Here is an 11,023-nt window from a genome sequence, read left to right on the forward strand (position 1 = left end):
AGCGAACGGTGACCTTACGGATCAAAACATATGTATCATTATGACATTTTTAATCGTCAGCCTTGAAAAAACACATTTTTATTTAGAATCTTAGAAATATTTGCTTCAATTTACTAATCCTACAATGGAAATGTTGTTGCCTGTCGCTCGGTCAATGATGCTTTTTTCCTTACGTAAGCATAGTTTCTTCCACCAATTTAACAAGTACGCAGTGGACCAATTTGCCACCAGATTAAGTTAGTGAAGAAGTGTGTGCGCCTCTTGTCCACCGGTTGCTAATTCACATCAATATCACATCAATTATTTAAGTGTTTCCCGGCCTAATAAAGTTAGGATTAGCACAAGACCCTGTGTTTGGACGCCTGCAGCAGGAAGGAACCAATAAGAGGTGTAATTGGAGGAAGAGAAAACGCCTTTGTCTTGGCATGTTTGATTTAACGCACTTCTGGTCAAGGGGCGAGTGCACTATTCCCCTTGGATACTAGATACATGCTATTACAAACTGCTTTCAGAGAAGCAACGGAAGGTGAACCAATTAAATCCATGTAAATATCTGACAATATCCACCGATATGTGGAGTCATTATTAAGATTGTTTCAAAGTCTCAAACAGGTGGTCCAATTCTTTATTAGTGCACTACTACGGTATCTACGAAGCACAGGCCTGCCATCTAGTGTTCATTCTAGTGTTCAACACTGCACAGAGATGTTGATGCTTTTGTCATCACATGACTCTGGCTAAAGTAAAGTAAATTGGTAAATTTGGTCACACGGCATCTGAAAATGTGTGAGTTGATGTTTGTTGTTGCTATATTAAAATAAAATAATCAATTTTAGCCATAATTCAATAATCACTTTGCATCTATTAGTAATAGCACATTTTTGCCAGTCTTGGGTTTGAGCCTTTGGCTTTACTTCAGGTTTGAGTAGCAAGCTAAAGGTTAATTACAACAAACAAAAGGCTGATTAGCGTGTGGTGAAGTAGCACATTGGAAGAGCTGCTGACATAAGCCCCTGCACTGCACTTGAAGGTTTAGGGTTCAAGCCCAGTCTTGGGTTTGAGCCTTTAGCTTTACTTCAGGTTTGAGTAGCAACATACAAATACAAATACAACAAACAAAGGGTTGATTAGTGTGTGGTGAAGTAGCACAGCGGGAGAGCAGCTGCCACAAGCCTGCATTGCACTTGAAAGTAGTGGGTTCAAGCCCAGTCTTGGGTTTGAGCCTTTGGCTTTACTTCAGGTTTGAGTAGCAATCTCAAGGTTAAATACAACAAACACAGGGTTGGTTTGTGTGTGGTGAAGTAGCACAGTGGAAGAGCTGCTGACATAAGCCCCTGCACTGCACTTGAAGGTTGTGGGTTCAAGCCCAGATGTGGAACTAGCATTTAAAAAGAGTTTTGAGGTTTAGCTCATATGATCAAGGTTAAATAGGAGAATCAAAGTTGCCAAAATGTGACCAGGACTGGTAGTGTAGGGGTGCAAGCTAGAGCCCAGAAGCCTCTGTGCGCACCGCCAGTGGGTTCAAATCCCGCTCGTGCCAAGTCTTGAGCACACTGCCGCGGAGGTAGTAGTGGGGGCATTGTCCCCACGGTTGTTTCGGAGAAGTGAACCCTAGGGGTTATGCAAAAAGACAAGGCGCGTTCACTTGAGTTATGATGGCATTGTCAAGAATGATGAAGAATCTTTTGCTACTGAATTGAATTTGATGTTAATTGCTTTGCTTTAGCCTTTTAGCACTTTAGCCATGCTACATAGCAGAGGTGGGAACAAGTCACTGTTAGGCAAGTCTCAAGTCATTGCCCTCGAGTCCCGAGTCAAGTCGAGTCAAAGCCAACAAGTCTCAAGTCGAGTCACAAGTCGTACCATTTTAGTTTCGAGTCCTTTTATTATAGTGGGGACGGGGAACCCTGGGTGATGGCGCTTGCCTTTTGACGGGAGAGAAGGCCAGATGAGTCAGTAAAGATGAGCAGATGTGTCTCATTCAGTGGTCACACTGACATGAAACTTATTACAGCCTCTGAGGGCATTTTTCAAGACAATCACATGTTTGTCTACTTCAGGGCATCCTGTGGACAACCTTAAACTGACAGTCTGGCACAGGGTGTAGATTTGTTTACCCTTTTTAGTGCATCCACCCTCCAATTCTCTGTTACATTCAAATTCAACTCACTTGTGCCTTTACCAATCCAGGAAGAATGAATAGCATGGTTGATCCTCCAAGATGCACCAATCCGTCTCTGGGGCAATATCCCATTATGATTTTTTATAAATGTCAGTTACCCAAAACTGAAAAAGGATTTAGGAAGAGCCACCATGTCCCTTGAGGGTTGAACCCAGATAAGGTTTAAAGTACAGAAATTTGGGGCATTTGGCATTAGTGACAGGGACGTGTAGGTTGCTCCATCTAAGATCCTTCCAGTCATGTCATGGGAAAAAAAATATTGTGAAAAAAGTCAAAATATGTAGGGTCAAAAAAGAAAAGATTTCTTTTAAATAATAGGTAAAAAATTATTATAAAAAAATATATGTAAGGTCAATATATATATAATATAATATATAATATATATATATTATTAGGGCCGGGATTCGATTAAAAATATTAATCTAATTAGAGGCTTTGTAATTAATTAATCAAAATTAATCACATTTTAATTGCATAAATATTTGACCTGAGAACAGTGAAAAGTAATTTTTTTCACATGGATTTTTATTTTTGTTCAACCAATTCCAGCAGACAAGTGTAGAAATAGCATATTTAGAAATATAGTACTTTCAGAAATAAGGTAAGTAGACCTTCTGTAAACTAGGTTTTTTTAAGTAGACCAATACTTTCAAGTACATTCCGAACATTGGTTATTTTTTCAGACGTGGACTTAGTTACCCTGGTCCTTAAACCAGTCATCTGGTGCAGTGTGGGTTGGGTGTGGGTCCTTGTACTCGGGTCGGGCTAACGTCCACGCTAGCTGCTAATTGTTTTGAGTTGAGGTGGTACTCTTATCGACGCTTCCATCCGTGTGTTTATTATAATAAGATTTCCCATTCACGGGGCCAACCGACACGGTCTCGTCAGCTTCTTCGTTCATGTTCACTGTGGTTTGTTGTTGTCTGAAGTCATGAACGCTAGTTGGTGCTCCAGTATAATCGGTCCTCCGAAACTCATCCAGTGACAAACGTTCCGCGGTGCAAAAAATAAGTGTAAAAATGCGTAAAAAATGTTTAATGTGTTATTTTTTGTGTAATTAATTAATCTTAATTCACATTATTATTAATTAATAGTAATTAACGCGCTAAAGTCCCGGCCCTAGTTAAAATACAACTCAAACAAACAAAGCAGAAAAGAGACATTTGGAGGAATGTGTCCAGGTGTCTGGTGTGTAAAACGCTCCCCTGGTGGGGATCAGTGATTGGCCGAGGAATGGGGGCGGTCCCAGTGGACCCATCAGAGAGTTGGATGCACCAGTTGGGTGAGACTTCAGTAACTGAAGCTGTCAGAGGAAAGTGTGGAACACGCGAGTCTTCAGACTTCTGCATCCTGGCCTGCTCCCCTTCGAGAACCTCAACACCTTGTACAGACTCGAGCAGCTTCCCAAGCCGAGGAACGGGGACCAGCGAGCCGGCCGCTTGTCCCCGCCGAGGCCCCAGGAAGAGGAGGAGCGGCGCTGGAAGACCTCCACGTCGACCGCGCACTGACCCGGCGCCCACTGGGACACGCGCACCAGGGTCACGGAGGAGGCCAACCCGCAGGTGTGCGGCGACACGCCGTGAAACACCCACTCCCCCGGCCTCACGGACGCGGCGGCCCTCTCCCAGACCAGGCCGGCCTCCTCGGACACCCCCATGCCGCTGAGGTTACACAGGGCCTGCAGGCACACCTCCTCCAGGGCTTCCTGGCCAGGGAAGCGGAGCAGGGCGTTGACGATACGAGGCACCGCACCTCGACGCAGCAGCAGCTCCTGCAGCTTGGCTGAGGACGACAGGGAATTGCGTAGATTTTATTTGTTTACTAGAAATGGCTTTGTTGTACTGTTTGTGTGACCTGATGTCAAACACCGTGCAAAAAGCGCTGAGCAAGATAGAAGCTACAACTCCACGGAGGACGGGTCACCCATGCACACGCAATGATCCGTTTGTGTTACCTACAGCTTTCATAAGACATCAGCGAGATGGCTCTTGCGGCGTGAAGGATCACCTCCTGGTCCGGACTGGTCAGCACGGACAGCAGAGCCGGAACCAAACCCGCGTCACCGAAACCTTTACGAACTACAGCTGAGAGGGAACAAAAGGATCTCAATACCCGGAGGAGGAGGAATGAATGGATGAAGAAGATCCAGCAAGGAGTCAAGGGGCAGTCAACAGGAAACGCACTTCAGAACAACAGGGGCTTGAATGCGGTTCTGTGTTCTAATTAATCATAGACCGACATATACCTGGGGGGGGGGGTAAGAACCTACATTCCTTGGCGAGTTCAGCCACCAGTTTTGCGGTGAGCCCGGTGAGAGGCCCCCGGCTCCTCAGAGACAGGGCCAGGACCGGCAGGATGCCGCTGATCACCACCTGCTCGGCAGCACCCTTTTCTGGACACCGGCAGAAGAAGCACAAATGCAGACAAGTCGCTGATGCAAATACACAACAAGCGCCATGATCCCTTTAAGAAGCCTCACAAAAGTTGGTCTTTATGGAGCACATGGAGCGTTTTAAATTGGTACGATTGGGTCCTTTAAATCGTCGAGCGGCGCCGAGTTGAATGTCCTCTGCTTGCTATCCCCTCGGTTCCTCCCTTTCTAGGAGACACGAATGCAGCTTACAGTCTACCCGAGGACACACACTTGATCCCCTCACTGCATCCGAACCCACAGCTCCCCGTCTCTTTTATCTTTCTGATGTAGCTGCCACTCAAGAGCGGGAGGCTTTATGTCTCAAGGTATACGCGTTAAGGAAAGACCTAAATATGTAAATGATGTGTGACCGCGGGACAGTCGGCGTCTTGCAATTCAAATCACACCAAATGCAGGAAAAGAATAAACCATTTACTAAAAGCATGCTTTTGAAATAAGGAATTGCTGTCAGGAAGCGCTGAGGCTTGAGGGATAGCGTAGCCTGTTCATAGCTCAAAAAATATCAAAATAATATCAAAACTCAAGTGTGTAGTTAAGAGTGTAAATGAACTCACTCCTCTCCACAATGTTGATGAGCACCGTGTCCAGATGTGGTTTGAGTTCGTCTGTCATCAGTTCCAACCCGAGCACTCTGATGGTGCCTAATGCATTGTTCAGGTTGTCTGTTGGGGAGATGGGTGGATGAGGGGGGGGGGAAAGAAAGCAGAGCAGAGAGAAATCCTCAAGAGGAGAAAGTGCGATCATAAAAAAAGGGGGATGCAAGATACTGGGAGTATAAATGCAGCAGCTGGGAGACTCCATCAGAAGAGAGTAAAGACTCATGCAAATAACTCACTAAGTGGAGCAAAGAATCCCTTTATTTCTACGCGTCATCCTGGCTTTATTTATCTATAGTATGGTCGTATCACTTAGAAGTACAGCAGGGGGGGTGGGCGAGAATCCCATTAGTTTCACAGGTATTTAATCATATCAGGGAAAATTAAATATAAGATATATAAATATTAAAAAGCGAATGTGTGTGTGAATAGCTGCACCTGGCAATCTATCCAAAAGTCTTAAAGAGACAATTTACTAAATAAAAACGCAGCTTAATAGGGGGTCTTTTAACACCTGCAGTTTCCCCCCATTTTCTTTCAGTTGACTCAAGCTGCAGCAAGTGACCCCTTGTGATTGGTCGAAACCTCCTCCTCCTCCCAACGCTTTAGTTCAAACACTCACGTGATCCTTGGAGAGGTTTGGCTCCGACCTCCCACACAGGTGTTTTCAGTTAACTGGCTGATTAGACCTGCATCATTCTGATTGGTCGACGAAGATCCTCGTAGCCCCGCCTTCCTTCAACCTCTTTACTCAGCCACGGTGAGTCTAAACACCCCGTGTGGCTGTTTGGAGGCTTTATTTTCCATTAGCTGGGACGACGTGTGTGAAGTTACGTTATTTTCCTCCCATCCCAAACCTTCTAGAAGACGGTGAACCCTCGTTTCTGGTTAGTTAAGCCGCTCTGTGGTAAATACATGCTGAATGAAAGATCCCACCCAGTCTATCAGTAACGACCGTCCTGTCCCACTCACAGTTTGGCGTGGAGGTCTGCGTGCGGCTCGACCTGCGCTTGTCCACGTGGCGGCGCGTGTCCGTGGGCGTGAGGGGCACGTAGGTGTGTCCCATTCTGCTGCGGGCGGCCTCCAGCGGGCCGGAACCTTCTCGGGCGCACGTCTTGGTGCGGAGCCAACAGCCACTGCCTCGCCGAGTGTGTGTGTGTGTGTCTGTGGAGTCGTCAGCCGATGCTTCCAGAAGGCCTACTCGCTTCAACCCTCCCCTTCCTCCCCCAGCCCCACGCACGCTCCCTTCCCAGCCTGCACTGCTCTTGTGTGCAGCACAACAACCAGTTGTCTTGTGTCCGTCTTTGTTTTACTATAACTGGCTATTTGGAGCAAATCCCCTCTAAAGCCGCTCTCTCTCTCTCTCTCCCCCCATGGGTGTGTGTGTGGGAAGATGTAAGCATGCACCTGGATCACTCTCCCGCAGACCTAAAATCTCCCACAATGCCTTTCAGCTTCTGGTAAATCCACAGGCATAACAACAACAACAACATTAGAGGTGGACACCTGCTTTAGAGTAAGGTCATCAAATCCTGACATCTGGGATTAAAATAATATATAATTGCCTGTAACGATCAATCGAACCCTGAAACCCCGAATCAAGTGGGAGGAAAAATTATCTTGCGACTAAATAAAAATAAATGTATCACAAAGGCAATAACCCACTCGAGGTAGTTGAGTACATTTTTATACTTTGGTTCAGACCAACAGCCAATTGCGTCTTTAATCAATAAATACAACCGGGGAAATAAAGGACATTGCTGCATCGGTAAAACGTCTGATCCAGACCTCTGATGTCATCGGTTCTACCTGCGTACTGCACACCTGCGCATGAACATGCATACAACAGATCTCAGGTGGGGATTTCATGGCATAAAAAAATAATTACTGGATCGAGTTCCACTACACACATACGAAATATGCTACTGAACTTAAAATGAGTAGTTTGGCATTGGGAGGGGGATGGGGGGGGGGGGGGGGGTGCTCATTAGCTTCCCCTAGCATTAGCGTCAGCTGCTCTCTCTCCTGTCCTTTCGGTCGCGGTGTCTCACGAGGTGTGAAAGGCAGCAGTCAAACACCTGTTCACTAGCTCGACGTTCTCACTGTTGATATTAGCTGCTCTGGTACAGCAACTGAAATTCAGCCAGTTACAAGTCTGGAAAGATCTCCTTCATAACAATGTTTTATTGTCTTTTTTCTGTGCAGATTAAACATATGAGACTAACGGTGTTCCTTTGGAAGCTTGGTACCATTGGACGGAGCTATGCTAGCTGTTGACACCTCCCCAATTCCCCACTTACCAGTCTTTATGCTAAGCTAATAGTGTGCTGCCTCCAGCTACATATTTGCAGCAGCTCAGCTTGTGCAGTCCGTTTCCCCCATCGCTGAGAATCCCTTTGAATTGTTTTTTTGTTTTTTTTTGGACCGGTCACATGACCAGGTGTCACACTGTTCCGGCTGCATTCAGTTCACAAGAAACCGCCTCATATCCAACAGAAACCAGGGTTAGGACGTTATTCTCCACGTCATCGGGCTTGCATTGTTCCGCTTGGGTTTCCATGGGAACCGCAGCTCCAGCTTCCGGCCGCATCTTCTTCCTGGATCGGCCCCGCCCTTTGCCTTTGGAAGGGGCCCTCGCCGCATCCTTGGCCCCCGCGGACACCTTGCGCGGCTTCTCGCTGTCGCCCGAGCGGGCTTTGCGGTGCCGCCTGCGGATGCGGCGCATCGGCGGGCCGGGGTCGGCCGGGTCCGACGCCGCCGCCCCGGAGAGAATCCGGATCTGCTGCTCGATGACCATTACGATCATGTCCAGCGCCACGTCCAGCGCCCCCAAACCCAGGCCGTGAGTGACGTTGTCGAACGCCCCGCTGTTCACCGGGTCCTTGAAGCACCTCCTCATGTCCTCCAGGTGGTTCCTGAGGGACAACGAGAGACGGTCATCACCCGGCATCGCAACGAGGCCTCGTCACTGCAAGGGGCGCGCGGCACGTACTTGGTTTCGATGATTTTGGACCAGTGTTGAACCGTGTTGGTCTCGGGGATGAGCTGTTTGGCCATGTTGCCGGAGTCGATGTAGTCGTGGGCGAAGTCCTTCATGTCGTCACACAAGGCCCCGGTGTCGCCTAAACACACGTGCACAAGAAAATCAAAACTCACTTCGCTTCCACGGCGCCAACGTGGCCTGCGCGCCAACCCCCCCGCCCCCGCCTTCCCCGCCACCTTCGGTGAGTTTGGAGAAGGAGGAGGACACCGAGGTGGTCGTGCTCGGCGTGAGGCCGAGGACGTTGAGCGACTCCAGGAGCGTCTTCTTGCTGGCCGGGCCCCGGCTGACCCGGGTGTAGGCCGCCAGCGAGCGCAGGGACATCTTCTCCGGGGCCTGCAGGCGCCGCTTGATCTCCTCGTACGAGATGAGGTATTTCCCTGGAATCAACGAAACGTTTTCGAGATTTGGCTTCAAAACTAGAAAGGCTGCGACTGTTCTTTTTTTCGACTCGCTGGCAACTCACGCGCCTTGGATCCTTTCATGTTGGGGTCCAGCAGTGACGACACCTCGGCGAAAGGCATGCGGGCTGCGGACTCCGGGCCGGCGCCGGCGTCCCGTGGCGCGTCCAGGATCTGCGACACCAGCTCGGTCTGCACCGGGACGGAAATCTGCATCTGGGGCATCTGGACACTGGGCTGGAGGCTGTGCATCTCCGTCTGGCTCTGGTCCAGCGGCGCCTGGCCTTGCACTTCGGGGAGGATCAAGGTGTTTTCGGACAGACCCTGGAGCCCGTGTGCTCCGACACTGCCCGTTTGCTCCGAAGACACCTGGTAGATGCCCATGACCGGTTTCACCATAGTGAAAACCATGTTGCCCTGGGAATCCAGACCCAGAACCCTGGTGGACGGGTCCATGTCCTCGCCGGGGTGCTGCCTTTGTGTTGGGAGCGAGGAGGCTGCAGAGGCTGCAGAGGCTCGAATGATACGATCAGGTTCACCTCGGGGAGGACCAACGTAGTGATGCGGTGAAGTGAAACCTCTCACCCTCAACTTGTTAGAGCGCGTCCCTGTCGCTGTAGAGGAGTATGAGGCTCATTATCTTTCGTTTCAATCTAGAAAAAGAAAAAGTAAAAACAAAAGTCGATGTATATATACATATAAATGATTTTGAAGCGAAAGCGCTGACTTAATTATTTCTGGAACGAAATATATTTATGTTATGAAATGCCTTAACAATACCAACTCAACAGCAAATATGTTTAAATAAAAGTGGTATGCTTGTATCCCCATGTGGACATTAATCAAAGAAATGAGTGTGCTCTTCTTTTTGGATCATTCTAGTGTGCAATAAGTAGACTAAAATGATATGCAACTATTGAACGAAATATACCAAGATGGGGGTATTAATTAAGGTCCCAAATTGTTGCGCATAAAGTGAGAGAATGTGAAAAATACAAATACTGAGTTCGTGTTGCGTTCATGGACTTAAGGACAAAACAATCCAGTTGGTTATTTTCTCTCAGCTCGGAATCTAAAAGCAGTGATTTGTTTAACTTCTCATTTTGTCGGTCAGTATTAACACCTTTAAGTTAAACCTTTTAAAAAGCTCTGACTCGGCAGTTGGCATGTCGTTTTGTAAATAAGAGACACTTTTAACTCGGGTCGCTTTATAATCAACCGCTGAGTTTAACGATGACCATTCAATCCACAATGCCACGGTTAAAACAAACATGCATCATGGCTGCCGAGCACGGCTCTGCTAGTTTTTTTGTTGTTGTTGGTTTTGTTTGAAGAGCAGGCCCGAGGTGTTGCTTTAAAAGACTAGAACCGAATCACAGCGTTGTAGTCCTGGTCGGGACCGCTTCCCGGTGAAGGCTGTCCCACTCACCGAAATCGTCGTTTTTTTTCCTGCTATAAGGACACTGATCCTAGAACGGTCCGTGTCGAAGCCAGCGACATTTTTCCTCCTTCTCGACTGTTGCCTCGGCGGGTTGCAAATCAGCTCTTCGTGCACTACCGCCCGGGAGCCGGGTTCTCAACGCTCATTGGTTCATTGACACACCAATCACGCGGAAGTAGATTCCCCATTGGATAAGAACGTCTAGAGTTAAAAAGAGGAGGCGTGATATCCGATTTAGCGTCATACAGAATAAAAAAGGGTTGGGTTGTTTCATCTCTTTTTTGGAGAGTCAGTCACAAACTATAAAATGTTATAGTATATAAGTGCAAGAAAGTGAGCTTCTTTTTTCCGTGATAGATGTGCCTGTTTAATTACTACTCATTACTCATTGAAGTATCAACTAGGCATGTCAGTTTTTTAGATGCTTACTAGTGAGATGGAGAGATGAGATTCCTATAAGGTTTCATTGGTCAGAGCAGTTTCTCATCTCTGAAATAATGTGTGATGCAATACAGACCCAGGAGGCAGAATAATACCCTGAACATGTCACATCAATCCTTATCCTATCATTTTATGCATATAGTTGCCTTCAACATTCAAATTAAGGGGGGGAAAAAACAAATGAACGTATTGCTTACGATACGATCCAAAATGAAACATTTTCTGTGCTTTATGTGTTGATTTTAATCCTGACCCAGAGGTCCGTCCTGTTATATTTCATCCCCATGAACAATTTCAGTAACGTCCTGTTTAAATACCCAAGACTCTCATCTCAAATTTGCACGAAGGCAGAAATGAGTGGTTTTGTGAAAGACACTTTCTCTTTAGCTCCTGCAAACACACAACTCGCAGGCAGCCAAGAATTTTTCTGCAGTCAGTAAATTGAGAGTTTTGTACCAAAAAAAGAAGAAAGCACCTCTTTTTAGTGA

The 11,023-nt window shown here is 47.2% G+C and overlaps 2 protein-coding genes across 2 annotated transcripts; both read right to left on the reverse strand.

Annotated features, from left to right (window-relative positions):
- Nucleotides 1-2,568: 2,568 nt before the first annotated feature.
- si:dkey-21e13.3 (uncharacterized protein LOC100150043 homolog) lies at nucleotides 2,569-6,747 on the reverse strand. Its single transcript, XM_037464573.2, has 4 exons — nucleotides 5,171-6,747; nucleotides 4,452-4,574; nucleotides 4,141-4,266; nucleotides 2,569-3,964 (listed from the first exon to the last, which is right to left on the reverse strand). Exons 1-4 carry the CDS (start codon nucleotides 5,436-5,438, stop codon nucleotides 3,489-3,491), a joined length of 993 nt encoding a protein of 330 aa, XP_037320470.2. The 5' UTR covers nucleotides 5,439-6,747; the 3' UTR covers nucleotides 2,569-3,488.
- Nucleotides 6,748-7,376: 629 nt separating this feature from the next.
- Nucleotides 7,377-10,197, reverse strand: si:ch73-127m5.2 (uncharacterized protein LOC561202 homolog). The gene is made up of 5 exons (XM_037464572.2): nucleotides 10,083-10,197; nucleotides 8,719-9,306; nucleotides 8,432-8,632; nucleotides 8,205-8,334; nucleotides 7,377-8,127 (listed from the first exon to the last, which is right to left on the reverse strand). The coding sequence occupies exons 2-5, from the start codon at nucleotides 9,107-9,109 to the stop codon at nucleotides 7,656-7,658; spliced, it is 1,194 nt and encodes a 397-aa protein (XP_037320469.2). The 5' UTR covers nucleotides 9,110-9,306; nucleotides 10,083-10,197; the 3' UTR covers nucleotides 7,377-7,655.
- Nucleotides 10,198-11,023: the final 826 nt, after the last annotated feature.

Source organism: Pungitius pungitius, chromosome 21 (assembly GCF_949316345.1).
Source record: "Pungitius pungitius chromosome 21, fPunPun2.1, whole genome shotgun sequence".
NCBI lineage: Eukaryota > Metazoa > Chordata > Actinopteri > Perciformes > Gasterosteidae > Pungitius > Pungitius pungitius.